The 15,904-nt window shown below is 44.3% G+C and overlaps 1 protein-coding gene across 24 annotated transcripts in view; it reads right to left on the bottom strand.

Moving 5' to 3' along the window:
* RCBTB2 (RCC1 and BTB domain containing protein 2) overlaps positions 1 to 10,711 on the bottom strand; it is an 82,295-nt gene extending 71,584 nt beyond the window's left edge. For 7 of the 24 annotated variants that reach the window (XR_006277733.1, XR_006277735.1, XR_006277734.1 and 4 more), the window contains exons 1-2: positions 4,023 to 4,259; positions 887 to 953 (exon numbers count right to left, since the gene is read on the bottom strand). Coding sequence is in view for 17 of the 24 variants with exons in the window: in XM_043504529.1 (XP_043360464.1) it covers positions 887 to 928 (42 nt within the window). In the remaining 7 variants the exon portion in view is untranslated. Of the gene's footprint in view, positions 1 to 886; positions 954 to 4,022; positions 4,261 to 5,140; positions 5,178 to 5,936; positions 6,018 to 6,375; positions 6,901 to 9,987; positions 10,125 to 10,406 lie in introns of those variants that run through there. The other 17 variants (XM_043504526.1, XM_043504528.1, XM_043504530.1 and 14 more) reach the window with 15 other exon arrangements.
* Between the last annotated feature and the right edge of the window lie 5,193 nt (positions 10,712 to 15,904).

Below are 15,904 nucleotides of genomic sequence, written 5' to 3'. Positions count from 1 at the left end.
CTCCAAAAAATTGATGTGTAAAAACACTTCTTGAACCATTTGCCCTGAATGTTGTGTCCCCCTAAGTGCAACCCCCTCTCCAGTCCAAAAGAGATACATCTAATGTTATGGTGATGATTGGGTAAGGTTAGATAATCAGAAGTATAAAACAACATTCACACCTGACATTGAGTACCCATAGGTACACTACTTGAAGATGATGATATTAATGGAGAACTCCCTCTGACTACCCACCTACTGTGCTGTAGAGGAGTCTAAAGACCAAAATTGCAAGTAAGTCCAAACACTAAGGGAGGTTTTAATCTTTGTGAATGTAGCTTTCATATTCACTGCTCCACAACCAATGCAGGCTTGGATCATTCAACTCTTCTTCAAACCATCTGATCTTAACAACCTATACAGAAACTGGCTAGCCCAGTCTTCTTTCTAGGATAGTTAATTTTAATAATTCACTATTATGCTCCCAAACTGGAATTAAGTGTTTTATTCAGTTCTACACTCCCAGGATGAAAAAATGGCTGGAGGAAAGTTATCACATCACTGTAGAATAATTAATTCTTACAGATGCTTGTTGCCAAAACACTAGGCCGAAATGAATTAGTGTGGAGCTGCATGATAAATTAAATTAAAGTGATTCTCTAGACCAGGGAACAAGTCAAACTACTTAATAAAAATATACTGCTCCTCTGTTTAAAGTTCGATTGAATCAGATAAGAACATTAACACTTGTGAGAGAAATGCTGCTTATCTAAATTCTTGGTCTTGTGATACTCTCATAACCTTTATTAAAGCACGACTATAATGCAGCCAACTAAACTTCTTTAGCTACATGTACCATGACGTGCACAATACAAACTCATATTCTGTTGTGATGCTCAACTCTGACCTTGCCAGTGACTCCATGGGAAACAGGAGATTCAGCCTCCATATGGACTCGATCCTGTATCACAGGCCTGCACAGAAATAATTTTGGTTAAAATCAAGACGCCATATTCCTCGTGACTGTATCTTATGGAATTTTCTACATTTTAAAGTGTTTTAGTTCAACTAAAATGTGTGTGTTGAGAAGGAGATCGAGGACAGGACAAACTTCTTGGCATTTGTTCTGTAAAATTATAAAGAGGGACTCTAGCCTGCTGCTCTCCCACTGAAAAGGCAGTTTTTCAAAACTGACTGAAATTGGCTTAAGATAACCTTCCAATAAGTTGAGCTGAATATTCTCAGGCTAGTTTTTAGCCCAATGGTGATTGCGGGGGGGAGGTAAAATTTTCATCTGTTTTTCAGGTATCTGACTCAGAATGGGAAGGAAAAAGTGTGTTTAATGCTTAAAGTAATTTTCTACATCCTTTATGCACTCTAATAGAAAGAATGAATTTAAAACTTGGCTAATACAAATGCTTAAAGTGATAATTATATGCTTTTCTAAAGCTGAACAAAGCTGACCAGGAAACAAAGATATGATGATGTAAAAAAGATAGTATATTGCACATATGCCCTGCTTAGCAATAACCCCCTCGAATACTGTTCCTTACAGTTCTACTCTGGAAAGTGACTTTATGGATATAAATTGGATTTTTGGGTTTCCAATTTTATTGGTTAATGATGCCCTTAAAATTTTCTGTTTACAAGGAAAACTGGCAAACGCAACCTGGTATCCAAATGTCAAGTTATGTGCTTTCCAATTCTTGCATCAACAACAGGAACAAATTGTACAGATCGAATGCTGCCTTCAGATAAACTAGTGCAACCCCACTATCCTCAAATTCTTCCCTTAACAACATGTATGCAACCCTGTTGCCCTTAGTGAGACTGTACAGATGGCCATGCTATTGAAACTGTGTTAAAAATTATTTCTTGAACAAGCCAAAAAATAATTTAATTTTCTCAAAGGTGTGTTGATTCTGCAGGGCAGACAGTAATAACAATCTTACTTTTTCCACTACAAAAAGTCAAATAGAATTCTGAATAAAGACAGGGAGTAGATCTGCTGAGCAATAAGGTGCCACTTTTATATAATCACTTTTTAGGTGAGTATTACACCTTAAAGAAGGCATCAAAAGAAGCTCTAGAGATCTAGCTACCTTTCTGCTCGACATACATACTTCTAATTTCAAATTCTGTACACTAATATACAAGCCAAAGATATACATTTGAATTATATAGAGGTAAAAAATGCTTCCTTCTATTCTCTTACCAGCACAACAAATCCCAAATAAAATTAAAATGGCACAATAACTATTGCTTAGCCATATTACATGTACATACCTTAAGGCATACATTTAACCACAATACAAAATGCTGTACATGTAAAATGAATTAATTACACCTACTTTGGAAACTACCATTTTGAATTTCTTGATTTTATGCATTTAACACCTCAAACATAATGAGATTACCCATATGTTAAGGGCGGACTCTTCATTTGCCCAATGTGACTTTCATCCCATGTTCCATAGGATACCCTATTATTTCCACTTTATCCTCGTCTCCTCTCCCCCCACTTTTTCCACTCATAATAGGGTAAAACAGAAGCAGTTAACTTCATGCTTGTCTGTTGGGTTTTCCACTGTGTTTGTATATCACATAACACAACAGGGCATCTATCTTGATTAGAAACTGTGTGTGCTGCCAATGCACAAACAAATAATACATTATGTTTGTGAAGGGTGCCACGTACGTGAACATTTAACTTAAGAATGTGCCTAACTTTAAGCATGCAAGTAGTCACATTGAATCCAATGGGAACACTCAGATGCTTAGAGTAAGTTGCTAATTCTGGACCTTATGTAGTATTTAGCCTTCCGGTCTTCCAGCTCTCCTTAGCAACCCTGGCATATGTCCCACAGGAGACATTGAGGGCTTCCCTAGAATACAGTAAATTTATACTACTGACAGGTTTCCTAAGAGTATCTCCCCTCTGTATTTTCCACCAAATGCATCCGATGAAGTGAGCTGTAGCTCACGAAAGCTTATGCTCTAATAAATTTGTTAGTCTCTAAGGTGCCACAAGTACTCCTTTTCTTTTTGCGAATACAGACTAACACGGCTGCTACTCTGAAACCAGTCATGAATTATGGATTAGATTTTCAAATTTAAATGTGAATATGGAATTCTACATTTTGAAAAGGTTAAGAACATAGGACTGGAAGAGACCTCCTGGGTCATCAAGTCCAGACCTCTGCTATCACAGGCAATCCTGTCATATAATCTTACCAAACTCAATATTAAAACGAGTTAGGTTTTTTATCCTCATTATGCCTATAGAAAGGCTGTTTCAGAACTGTACTTCTTTAATGGTTAGAAACCATCTTCTAATTTCCACGCTAAATTTATTCGTGGACATCTTATACCCATTTGTTCCTGTGCCAACATTGCCCTTACTTTAAACAGTTCTTCTCCCTCGGCTGGTATTTGCCATCCTGGTGTATTTTATACAAAGCAATAATATCACCTCAGCCTTTGTTCTGATTGATCTGAAACCTATAAATCAATGCTATTTATCACTGGATTGGAATATTGTAATTTGATTATGTTTAGAACAAAGCATGGCACTTTTGTCTTCAAATTCATTTCTATTTGTTAGTAAAGGTCCACATACTTTAGGACGGTCCATTTCAATTACCATTATTCTAATTCAGTGGAGGAAAGAGATTCTCCCACTCCCCCCTCTTCTTCACCTTTAAGAGAAGATCAGGGAGGTAGAACATCTTTCAACTCATTTCCAGGAAAAAGGAGTAACTAACTCTGGGGACAAATTCTGCAAGCTGTTCTGAATGGACAGACCCCTGCCCCTGCACAGAGCCCCCCTGGAGTGCCTTGGGTTCCCCCAACTACAAGGGGGTTGTTCCTTTATCAGAATCCCTTTAGAAAAGTTTAGTGAAAAAATACACCCTGGTCTCTAGATACTTGCATGAAAGGTGTTCTTTCTAAAATATTACATTTCAGTTTAACTGTTTCACTTGAGTCTTTTAAAAAAAAAAAGTGTAACATGGAGCCACCAAATTGGTAAAAAATTATTTTACCTGTATATTTTTAAAGTACTACTGATGATCCATCTGTAATCACATGTCTTGTGTATTCTTAGGAAGTCAGATTACCAGAGCAAGAATACTGCTGCTGAAAAATAAATACTAAATATTCAAAATAAGACAGAGAAGAAAAAATACTTTAATCACACATATATATATATATATAAAATGAATATTCAAGAACCACAGTTACAGCAGGAAAATACAATTTTGGCTGTTGCCAAGATGTTATCAGAGATCCTCAGATGTGGGGACCTGCATGAAAACCTCCTAAGCTTACTTTTACCAGCTTAGGTTAAAACTTCCCCAAGGTACAAACTATTTTACCCTTTGCCCTTGGACTTCCACTGCCACCAAACGTTTGACTGGGTTTACTGGGAAAGCGCTGTTTGGAAACGTCTTCCCCCCGCAAAATCCTCACCAAAACCTTGCACCCCCCTGCCTGGGGAAGGCTTGATAAAAATCCTCACCAATTTGCATAGGTGACCACAGATCCAAACCCTTGGATCTTAAGAACAATGAAAAAAAACCATTCAATTTCTTACAAGAAGAATTTTAATATAAGAAAAGATAAAAAGAATCACCTCTGTAAAATCAGGATGGTAAATATCTTACAGGGTAATTAGATTCAAAACACAGAGACCCCTCTAGGCAAAACCTTAAGTTACAAAAAGACACAAAGGCAGGAATATCCATTCTATTCAGCATAGTCTAATTTCTCAGCCATTTAAAGAAATCATAATCTAACGCCTATCTAGCTAGATTACTTACTAAATTCTAAGACTCCATTCCAGTTTTGTCCCTGGCAAAAGCATCACACAGACAGACAGACCCTTTGTTTCTCCCTCCCTCCTGCTTTGAAAGTATCTTGTCTCCTCATTGGTCATTGTGGTCAGGTGCCAGCGAGGTTATCCTAGCTTCTTAACCCTTTACAGGTGAAAGGGTTTTTCCTCTGGCCAGGAGGGATTTTAAAGGTGTTTACCCTTCCCTTTATATTTATGACAAGCCTAATCCTGACTGTATTCAAATGTAAGGCCCTGATCCCTGTGAACAGATCCACTGAAGTCAATGTGGGTATAGGCCCTGAACCTACAACTTATTGCAAGACTCACCTATCTGAAAACATCTTTTCCCAGGATGAACCAGTAGCTAGGGAATGAAAGAAGGGGAATGGGGGAAGGGGAGAGAGAAAGAGAGACACACAGTGAAAAGAACAAACAAAAGAAAATACACATGTACACCAGGTACAAGGAAGACTGCCAAAATATTGCCCTTTAAGGCATGCTCAGTGCTATCTTTGTTTTACCACATAGGCTACATCTACACTTGGAGCTAGGGGTGTGATTCCCAATTTGTGTAGACATGCTAGTGCACTAAAAATAGTAGCATAGCTGCAGTAGAGCAGGCAGCAGTGAGTGGTTGCACAGGGTAGCCAGCCTGAGTACAACCGCCCCGGACCCTGTGGTCACATACCCAGGGAACTAGCCTATTTTTAGCATGCTAGCTCAATGAGAGCTAGTGCACATATGTCTATGTAAGCTGGGAACCACAACCCTAGCTAGCTCCAAGCATAGACATACCCTTAGATACTGCTATGATAGGCATGTTAGAAATATCACAAACATATTACAAATTATTTGAAGATGTTCGAGGCTGCTAATATTTTGAACCCAAGAAGCAGGACAGGAAGAGAGCTAAGAATAAGATTTAAAAACTCAATGTTGTGAACAATCCTTTTTTTGTTCTTTTCCTCCTTTTATGGTTTACAAAGAAATGTCAGTTTATGATGCAATATTTAAGGCCAGAAGGAATAATGCTGCTTTAAAAAAAAAAGAGAGAGAAATCTTAAGAAAGAATAAGGGCCAGAGAGATGATTTAAATAAAACTGATTTTCATTACTTGACTTACATGTATGGGTAGCAGAAACTGAGATGAGGCAAGTTATTTGTATTCATAGTGTAGAATTTTTTTTCTATTCTTCAACCACCCCTAGTCAAATGAAATAATCCATTAAGTAATAGATTTCCACCTACCTGACTGTGGCAAAAATTAAAGATACATTTGGTAATAAATACGAAGCTTTAGAAAAAACTAGAAGAAAATGATAATCAATTAATCACTACCAAGCAGAAGATGAATAATGTAAGAAAGGCAATATAAATGTACAGAGGCTACTGAAAATAGTAACAAAGCTTGTACAGAAATTGTGGGTCTGTCTGAGCAAGCAGATCCACAGAAAATTCCAGGTGAAGATCAGGAAAATTACAATTAGACAAATCTCATATTGCTAAAAGTTACAAAATTCAAATTAAAATATCACCACCTCTTTCTACAAGAATAAACATACTTTTTGAAGGCAGTGTTTCAGATGATGAAAGTTGAATGTAAGAATATTTTTGAGTTACAATGGGGTCATTTTCAGATAATTAGTGAGTAACCCCAGCTGTGAGAAAAAGGGTTATGATTAGTCCAAGAATCTTATTTCTCCAGATCTTTCTTAAATGTCACAAAATAAAAATAAATATTTTATTAATGTAAGATCTATCTTTTGGGAAAATAATGTAACAATACTGTTCTTGCACTCAGCGCTAATACATATGATCTTAAGGGAAAGTACTGTTTATTTTTTTGTGGCTGATGCTGCAAAATTTTTAGAGGCTCAACTTGAGAAGCCAGTTGCCACTCCACTGTTCGTCAATCTTCTTCCTCAACACCATGTAATCCACTCTGGAATGAAACAGAACTATAATAATACTGATTTTTAGGGCAGTTATTCTGTTTTTGTTTTAGTACACCTTTCCTATTGCTAAGCACTGTGTAAACTTGCAGCACAGAACAAAGGATTTGACTTTTTGGAATTTAACCAGTGGTGAGCTGGAGCCGGTTCTCACCGGTTCCCTGGAACCGGTTGTTAAATTTAGAAGCCCTTTTAGAACCGGTTGTCCCTCTCGGACAACCGGTTCTAAAAGGGCTTCTAAATTTAACAGCCAGCCAAAAGTGGTGCCTTAGGCCCCACCTCCATGGGTGCTCCAGGGCTGGAGCACCCACGGGGAAAATTTGGTGGGTGCAGAGCACCCACCGGCAGCTCCTCGCCCAGCCCCAGCTCACCTCACCTCACCCACCTGTGAACGCGCCGCCACGCTCTGCTTCTCCACCCCCCCCCCCAGCTTCCCGCGAATCAGCTGTTCACGCGGGAAGCCTGGGAGGGCTGAGAAGCAGGTGGCAGCTTTGCACTCAGGCCCAGGGAGGTAGAAGGGAGGTGAGCTGGGGCGGGGGGGGAGGGCACGAGGAGGGCCGCCCATACCACAGCAGGTAACCCGGGGGGGTGCACAGGGGAACCGATCCCACCCCAGCTCACATCCGTCTCCCTGGGCCTGAGCACGAAGCTGCCACTTGCTTCTCAGCCCTCCCCGGCTTCCCGTATGAACAGCTAATTCGCAGGAAACCGGGGGGGCTGGGGGGGCGGAGGGAGAAGCAGAGTGGGGCGGCACGTTCACGGGAAGAGGCAGAGCGGAGGTGAACTGAGGCCAGGCGCAGGGAGAGGAGCTGCCGGTGGGTGCTCTGCACCAGCCAAATTCTCCTCGCAGGTGCTCCACTCTGGAGCACCCAGGGAGTCGGTGCCTAAGGCGCCACTTTTGATGTGATCAGTGGGGGAAGATGCCACTCCCCCTGCTCTCCCCCTAGGTATGCTACCCCGCCTCTAGGAGCCAGAGGGACCTACCGGATGCTTCCTGGGAGCTGCCCCAGGTAAGCACCGCCAGGATTCCCCACCTCGCCCCCCGGCAGGTCCCTCTGGTTCTTAGGGGCGAGGCACGGTGGGCACCCACTATGGTGGCCCACGAGACCCTCCTGTCCAGTTCTGGGGGCAGTCAGGGGACAGGAGAGGGGGGTGGATGGGGCAGGAGTCCTGGGGGGGTGGGAGTGGGCCACAACCCCCTCATGGGGTGAGGAGGGAACCAGTTGTTAAGATTTTGGCAGCTCATCACTGAATTTAGCTGTATATTGACTCTCCCACTCTATTTCATGGCTTTTAATTTCAGCATTTCTTCCCCCCATTTCCCAGTTGGCAGCTGTTTTATGCTGCTTCATTTTTTTCTTTTTTTAAAATAGGTTTATCTTCCCAGTTTTACAACTTGAAAATGCAAACAAGTATATTGCTACTAAGGGTAAAAACAAGCTGGGTTAATTAATAAATGTTAAACTTTTATTTTTTTAATCAATTGTAAAGTATCAATTCAATATTTATACTTGCTCCTATTTGAAAATTCAAAAGAAAAATTCAGTCCTCTTTTGCTTTAATGTTATTTTAAATTAATATAAACAGTACTCCTCCCCAGGCTTTCAGTCTTTAGAAGTATTCAGCGAGGCTCTGCACTGTCATAAGTATCTGCTAGCATGCAGCTCCCTGCACTATCAGGACCTTTGTTTTCAAGAACGTGGCTGTTTTAACTCCAGATGCCATGCTTCAAACTTCACATTTAAATTGCCGCTGGTCCAGAGGAAAATTGATTTTTAGGAATATCGGTATTTCAGTAAAAGACTATTTCAGGTTTGTGCGATGTTCTGAAGATTGCAGTTACCCCTTTGTATCAGGGCATGTCAGTTCTCATATGGTCCGTCAATACTTTAATTCCAAACTTCTGAGCCCTGCATAAACCTAGACTCAATAGATGGATCACCTCAAATCTGAATTCCTTTTTGTTTAATCATATAATTAAAGTTGTCTTACTAGATAGATATTGGACAAAATCTATATTAACACAGGTCCTGATCCTGATGTCTTTATGCATGCAAAACCCACAATGACTTCAATGGGAGTTAGGCAAGCATAAGAACCATAGGACTGGGTAGGACATTTGAGGTGCTAACAATACTATTTATTTACTACAGTTCACTGTGTGACCAATAAGTAACTGAAGTACTACCTAAATTCTGTGTGCTATACTACTGCAACCCCACTGAAGTCAGCTGTGTTTGTGCTTACTCCCTTCAATGGATGGCATCTACTTTACTCCTCTTTATCAAGATGTGCAATGTCAGAATCTAGCGGGAGCGTTTGATACCAAGAGCGTAGCTAGATATATAAAAGGCCTGGATTTTTTTTTAAGAGATAACAGAATTACAACTGTAAGGATTTATTTTGTTTGTGCAAAACAGTTGACATTTCTCCTGTTTCAGGGCACAGGCCAGACTCTAAGCAAGGGGATAAGAAGACTTTCCCATGTGTAAATTATTCTATAATTACCCATTTGAGGATTTTGTTAATATTTTCCTGAAGTATCTAGTACTGGCCAGTTTTCAGAGTAGCAGCCGTGTTAGTCTGTATTCACAAAAAGAAAAGGAGTACTTGTGGCACCTTAGAGACTAACAAATTTATTAGAGCATAAGCTTTCGTGAGCTACAGCTCACTTCATCGGATGCATAATAAATAATAAATTTAATAGTCTCCAAGGTGCCACAAGTACTCCTTTTCTTTTTATAAAAACAAACAGTGCTTTCCCTTAAGATCACATGTATTTGAGCTGAGTACAGGAACAACACTGGCACATTACGGGCTGTCTGCCAATCCAAATGCAAGGTCTTGGTTCCTATCTACAAAATCCCAAAGGGGCAGAGGCCCAGCAACCTCCTCCACACACACCCTGAAAGGCAGAAGCATTCAGTCAAGTGCTGCAAGGGTCCCAAAGCCCTTCACCGGGCTCCCCACCTTCCTCAGCAGAGGCAGAGAATTAGGCTGAGCCACTGTAACCCTAATGCATCCCAGAGCCTCCCTCGTGGCAGGGGCTTCCTGGCCTCCACTTCACACCGCACCGTCGAAGTGGGAAGCGGCTGGTCTGGAGGAGCGAAATGCTCCTGTCAGGGCGGAGCCCTGCAGGCGACCCCCCGTTTTCCCGGTGCGCCCCGCCAGGCCAGGGCCAGGCCCCCTCAGGAACGCGGGTCAGAGCAGGCCCTCACTGACCGTACGGCCCGGCCGGCGCGAGGGGGCCGGGACCTCGCCCCAGGGAAGGGGGAGCCGCCCCAAGAAGCGCTCTGCTGCTACCGCGCTGTAGCAGGCGGAGGCCAGGCCCGAGCCAGACCGGCTGCGACGACGGCTCCAGCGGCAGCGCCGCGTCCCAGCAACGGCCCGGCCCACGTCCGCGGGACGCCACCGTGGCTCCCCCCGCCCCCTCGGGTGGCGCTGGCGCAGCAGCGGGCGGCTCGCGAGGGGGCGGGGAAACGTTCCCCGTCAAACGGAGCGGTCGGCGCTACCGAACGGTAACGGCCCCGCCCCGCCCCGCCCCGCCCCGCCCCAGAGACAGGCGCGCGCAGGCTTCTCGCGCCGCCGCCCGAGTCGGGGCGTGAGGCGCTGGCGGCACCCCCTTCCCCCCCCCCGTTTACCTTCCTCCCAGGCGGCGGCTCCTCCTCCCTTCGGTGAGACCTGGGTAGCTGCCGCTCCGCTCAGGCGCCTCCTCAGCCCGCCGGGGAGGCGAAGGCGGAGGCGGAGGAAGCGTTTTGGCGCCTCCCGCCGTTCACAGGCTGGCTGTGGCAGAGCCTGTAAACCCCTCTAGCCAGGGGCATCAGCCTCCGCAGGGTGGCCCGGCTCAGCCGGGGCCTGCGTGCGGGGAGCCCGGCCCTCTGCCGGCGCACGCCCGCCCAACCGCCCCCGGAGCGCCAATGGGGAGAGAGCAAGACGGGCCAGCAAGAGAGCTAGCCCCAGCTCCCCCGGCCGGCCGCCCTGTTAGATGGCTGCCAGCTCCTGGCTGCAGGCTCGGGGGTGGATGTCGCCTCCCGGCCTGTTTGCCACTGCGCGCCCTGTGCCATGGGAGGGGGCATCCCCTGGGCTTTGGGGCACAGTCAGCGCCTCTCCCCAGCTCCCGGGGTCGAAGTGGAGGGGGGGGGGGGTGAAGCCCGAGTCAGAGACTCCAAATGTGCGTGGGGGCTACAAACAATGTATCCCCCCCAAACAATGTATCCCCCCCAGAAACAAAATGCTGTGGGGTGCCAAACAGCTTTGGTAACAAGAAATGGGAGGGGCGCCACTTAGGGATGGGATGTAGGGCCCAGATGATCCACAATGTGTTTAGGCACCTACCCCACGGATTTTAGGTGCCAGCATCCCAGCTTTAGGAACCACTGCGATCAATGCTGTTGCCCAACCCGGTGGGCCTGTAAACTCACTCAGCGGCTAAATTTTTGCTGTAAAAGTTCCCTAAGTGCCTATGTGTCAGCCTCTGGATATAGATTCATAGCACTGGAAGGGACCTCCAGAGGTCATCTAGTCCATTCCCCTGCGTTCATGGCATGATTAAATATTATCTAAACCATCTCTGACAGGTGTTTGTCTAACCTACTCTTAAAAGTCTAACATGATGGAGATTCCACAACCTCCTGAGGCAATTTATTCCAGGGCTTAACCTGACGGATAGGAAGTTTTTCCTAATATCCAACCTAAATCTATTCCACCCTTGCTGCCGTTGCTTCTTGTCCTAGCCTCAGAGGTTAAAGAGAACAATTTTTCTCCCTCCCTTTCTCCCTGTAACAACCTTTTATGTACTTAAAAACCATGTCCCCTTTCAGTCATCTCTTCTCCAGACTAAACACGCCCAGTTTTTTCAATCTCCTGGCATAGGTCATGTTTTTTAGACCTTTAATAATTTTTATTTCTCTTCTCTGGACTTTCTCCAATTTGGCCACATCTTTCCTGAAATGTGGTGCCCAGAAATAGACACAAGACTCCAGTTGAGGCCTAATCAGCCCAGAGTAGAGCAGAAGAATTTATTTCTTGTGTCTTGCTTACAACACTCCTGCTAATACATCCCAGAATGATGTTTTGCTTTTTTTGCAACAGTGTTACAACGTTCCCTCTTACTTAGTTTGTGATCCATTATGACCCCCAGATCCCTTTCTGCAGTACTCCTTTCTAGGTATAGGCACTGCTACTGCCCTATAGCCACCTGGATGTATATCTCCTGCCTAAGTCACAGAGTGATCCACAAACTGGGGAGAGGCAGGCCTTTGCCTGCCTATCTCTCCTGTGGGGCCCAAATTGCTCTGAGGCTGCACACCAGATCAGGTCCCTATTCAAAATCAGGCAACCATAGGAGGTGGTGTCGGTTCCCATGCTCACCCTATAACTTTTAGCACCCAATTCCTTCTTATCTTCCATGGGAGCGAGGAGCACACCCTCAGCACCCTCTTAGCTACTGTAGTCTTTATAGTTACATAGTTGTTAAGGTAGTCACTGAACTCAGATGTAGCTTTTTCTTTTATACTTTATTTTACCCTGTTGGGGAAAAAAAATAATAGCTAGATGTAGTCAGTCCCAATACCAGGGCTGAATCAAAATAATGTGATTTTAATACCTGCCCATTATGCAATACTGCCATGCCTTTAAATGGGGGGCATGTTAAATGTCTTTTTTTGTTTAGGGGAACCTCACACTACCTGGATATGTGGTTTGCAAATCAAAACACACCCCAAAAATTCAGAGAGGTGCATTTGACCCTATTTGTAATGGAGAAATCCAGGAGAGGAGCATCGGATGCTGAAGAGTCTCCTGTTTCCTTATCAAAACCCCACTCACTGAAAAAAGAACAGGAGTACTTGTGACACCGTAGAGACTAACACATCTATTTGAGCATAAGCTTTCGTGGGCTAAAACCCACTTCATCGGATGCATGCAGTGGAAAATACAGTAGGAAGTATTTGCTTCAGGTTGGGGGGCAAATACTCACCAGCAACCACACGCCACACAACAAAAACACTAACCCAAGAACCTATCCTTGCAACAAAGCCTGTTGCCAACTGTGTCCACATATCTATTCAGGGGACACCATCATAGGACCTAATCACATCAGCCACACTATCAGAGGCTTGTTCACCTGTGCATCTACCAAATGTGATATATGCCATCATGTGCCAGCAATGCCCCTCTGCCATGTACATTGGCCAAACTGGACAGTCTCTACGTAAAAGAATAAATGGATACAAATCAGATGTCAAGAATTATGACATTCAAAAACCAGTCAAAGAACACTTCAATTTCCCTGGTCACTCGATTGCAGACCTAAAAGTCACAATATTATAACAAAAAAACTTCAAAAACAGACTCCAACGAGAGACTGCTGAATTGGAATTAATTTGCAAACTGGACACCATTAAATTAGGCTTGAATAAAGACTGGGAGTGGATGGGTCATTACAGAAAGTAAAACTATTTCCCCATGTTTATTTTTCCCCCCTACTGTTCCTTACATGTTCTTGTCAACTAATGGAAATGGCCCATCTTGATTATCACTACAAAAGGTTTTTTTTCCCTCTCCTGCTGGTAATAGGTAACCTTAAGTGTTCACTCTCATTATAGCGTGTATGATAACACCCATTGTTTCATGTTCTCTGTGTGTGTGTGTGTATGTGTATATCTTCCTACTGTATTTTCCACTGCATGCATCCGATGAAGTGGGTTTTAGCCCACGAAAGCTTATGCTCAAATAAATTTGTTAGTCTCCAAGTACTCCTTTGCTTTTTGCGGATACAGACTAACATAGCTGCTACTCTGAAACTACTCATTGAGTGCTCCCTCAGTGAGAAATGTCACTCTGAGTTCCTGGGGAATGAAGAGATCTTATTCCTCTTCCAAATCTTCTAAGACTGACTCAGATGCCCTCAAAGCAGTCAGTTACCCTCACTGCCCATGAAAAGAAGGAGCACAGCACCAAGTCTGACACCTGCCACTGATCATAGTTTCCAATACCAAGCAAGAAGAGAACAGAGTCATAATTCTAGACACTTCCCTAAGTGAGCAAGGATGAAGCTGGTACCATACCCACCAGTCTCCATGGTGCTGACCTGACCATTCAAAATGGGTTCATGTTGACCAGCCATCAGTATCGATGCCTTCGGTACTGTCTTTTTTGTCATCCTTAGTGCTGATGCCAGAGTAGTTCTACAGCACCATTCTTCCTCACTTCACACTTAGGCATGAGATAGGCATCTGTACATATAGGGTAAGGCATCAGTGAATGTGTCGAGAGGCAGAAACTTAGATGCAGAAGGAACATTTACAGTGCAAATTTAGGTACTGAGTTTAGGTACTTACAGGGTTAGGTGGCAGCAGAGAGGGGATTTTGTGGATCGTGGTGGTGCATAAAACTGGGATTTAGCTCCCAGATTTTTAAAGATATTTAGGCATTGTTGTGCTCAGCATTGTACCACCTGTTTTAGAAGCCTGTTTCATTTTTAAAAGTCCTTTTGGCCTAAATCCTCTTTGAAATTGATACTTAAGCATTGCTACACGGAGTGCAGCAATGCCCAAATACCTTTAAAAATCTGGGCCCCTAGGTGCCTACATCTGGGGTTTATATGCCTATGTCCCTTTGTGGATCTCCCCCTGGCTCCCTCTATAGCACCACACAACTGACTTCTTTGTTTCAGTTTCTACATTTCTAAAATGGGATAAATAAAGACAAGACAAACACTACCACTAATAAAAAAGTTTATACACCTAGGAATCCTGACTCTTGTGCAAAAAGGTTAACACAGACCAACTGACCCTGACAGATCACAGGTATTCTCTCTAGATTGGATGTTTTTCCTAAAAGATATGATCTTGGAATTATTTTGGGGAAGATCTATGGCCTGTGTTACTCAGAAAGTCAGACTAGATGATCACAATGAGCCTTTCTGGCCTTGGAATCTATGAAAAAAATCTATCATTCTATTTTCTGAGTGGTATGTTATGAAAACAGAACATCTGATTATGATTTATTAAGGGTATGGCTACACTTGCAAGTTAGAGCGCATTAAAGCTCTACCTTATGACCGGTCCACACTGGCAAGGTATGCAGAGCGCTCTGACTCCGCAGCTAGAGCGCTCCTGGTACCCCACCTTGGCGAGTGGAATAATGTTTGATGCATCCCTGCTGGAGCGCCGCGGCGCCAGGGTGGACACCCTGTTCTGTTAATGCGCTCTGATTGGCCTCCAGAAGTGTCCCACAATGCCTGTTCTAGCCACTCTGGTCATCCCTTTGAACTCTACTGCCTGCCCTCAGGTGACCAACCATCAGACTCGCCCTTTAAATTCTCTGGGAATTTTGAAAATCCTCTTCCTGTTTGTTCAGCCAGGCATGGAGTGCTTTCAGCTAATCTTTCCAGGTGACCATGCCTCCACGTGCCCGGCAATCCCCAGTATGGAGCAATGGCGAGGTATTGGACCACATCAGTGTTTAGGGGAAGGAAACTGTCCAGCCCCAGCTGCACTCTAGCCACAGGAATTACGATACCTTTGGGCAGATATCATGGGACATGATGGAAAAGGGCCATGAGCGGGACGCTCTGCAGTGTGGGGTTAAAGTGAAGGAGCTGCAGAATGCCTACCACAAAGCCCATGAGGCAAACAGCTGCCCCCGCGACCTGCTGTTTCTACAAAGAGCTGGACGTGATACTTGAGGGTGACCCCACCTCCACTCTGAGGGACCTCCATGGACACTTCAGAGCCCAATTCAACAAAGCAGGAGGAAGAGGAGGAGGAGGAGCAAAGCAGGAGTGAGGGTGCTGAGGCGGAGGAAGACACCTAGAATCCCTAGATGCATGCAGCCAGGAGCTGTTTTCAAGCCAGGAGGAAGGCAGCCCATCGTGGCATCCGGTGCTTGGGGAAGGACAAACACCAGAGGAGGTTTCCGGTAAGCGGCTTTTGTTTTGGGAAGGAAGTTATTTGGCGCGGGCTCTTGGGGTGAGGAGGGTTAGGGCTGCATGCATGGCTAGATGTGGAATAGGACATTTATGTGCTCTCTCACATCACAGTAATTGGCCTCAGTGATCTCTTCAAAGGTCTCAGCCAGTACTTGGGCAATGCACTTGCGCGGGTTTATTGGGAGAGCCACTGTGGTCCTTGTCCCA

This window comes from Dermochelys coriacea, chromosome 1 (assembly GCF_009764565.3).
Source record: "Dermochelys coriacea isolate rDerCor1 chromosome 1, rDerCor1.pri.v4, whole genome shotgun sequence".
NCBI lineage: Eukaryota > Metazoa > Chordata > Testudines > Dermochelyidae > Dermochelys > Dermochelys coriacea.
Note: the sequence above shows the minus strand (reverse complement) of the source record. Positions and strands in the feature narration are given on the sequence as shown.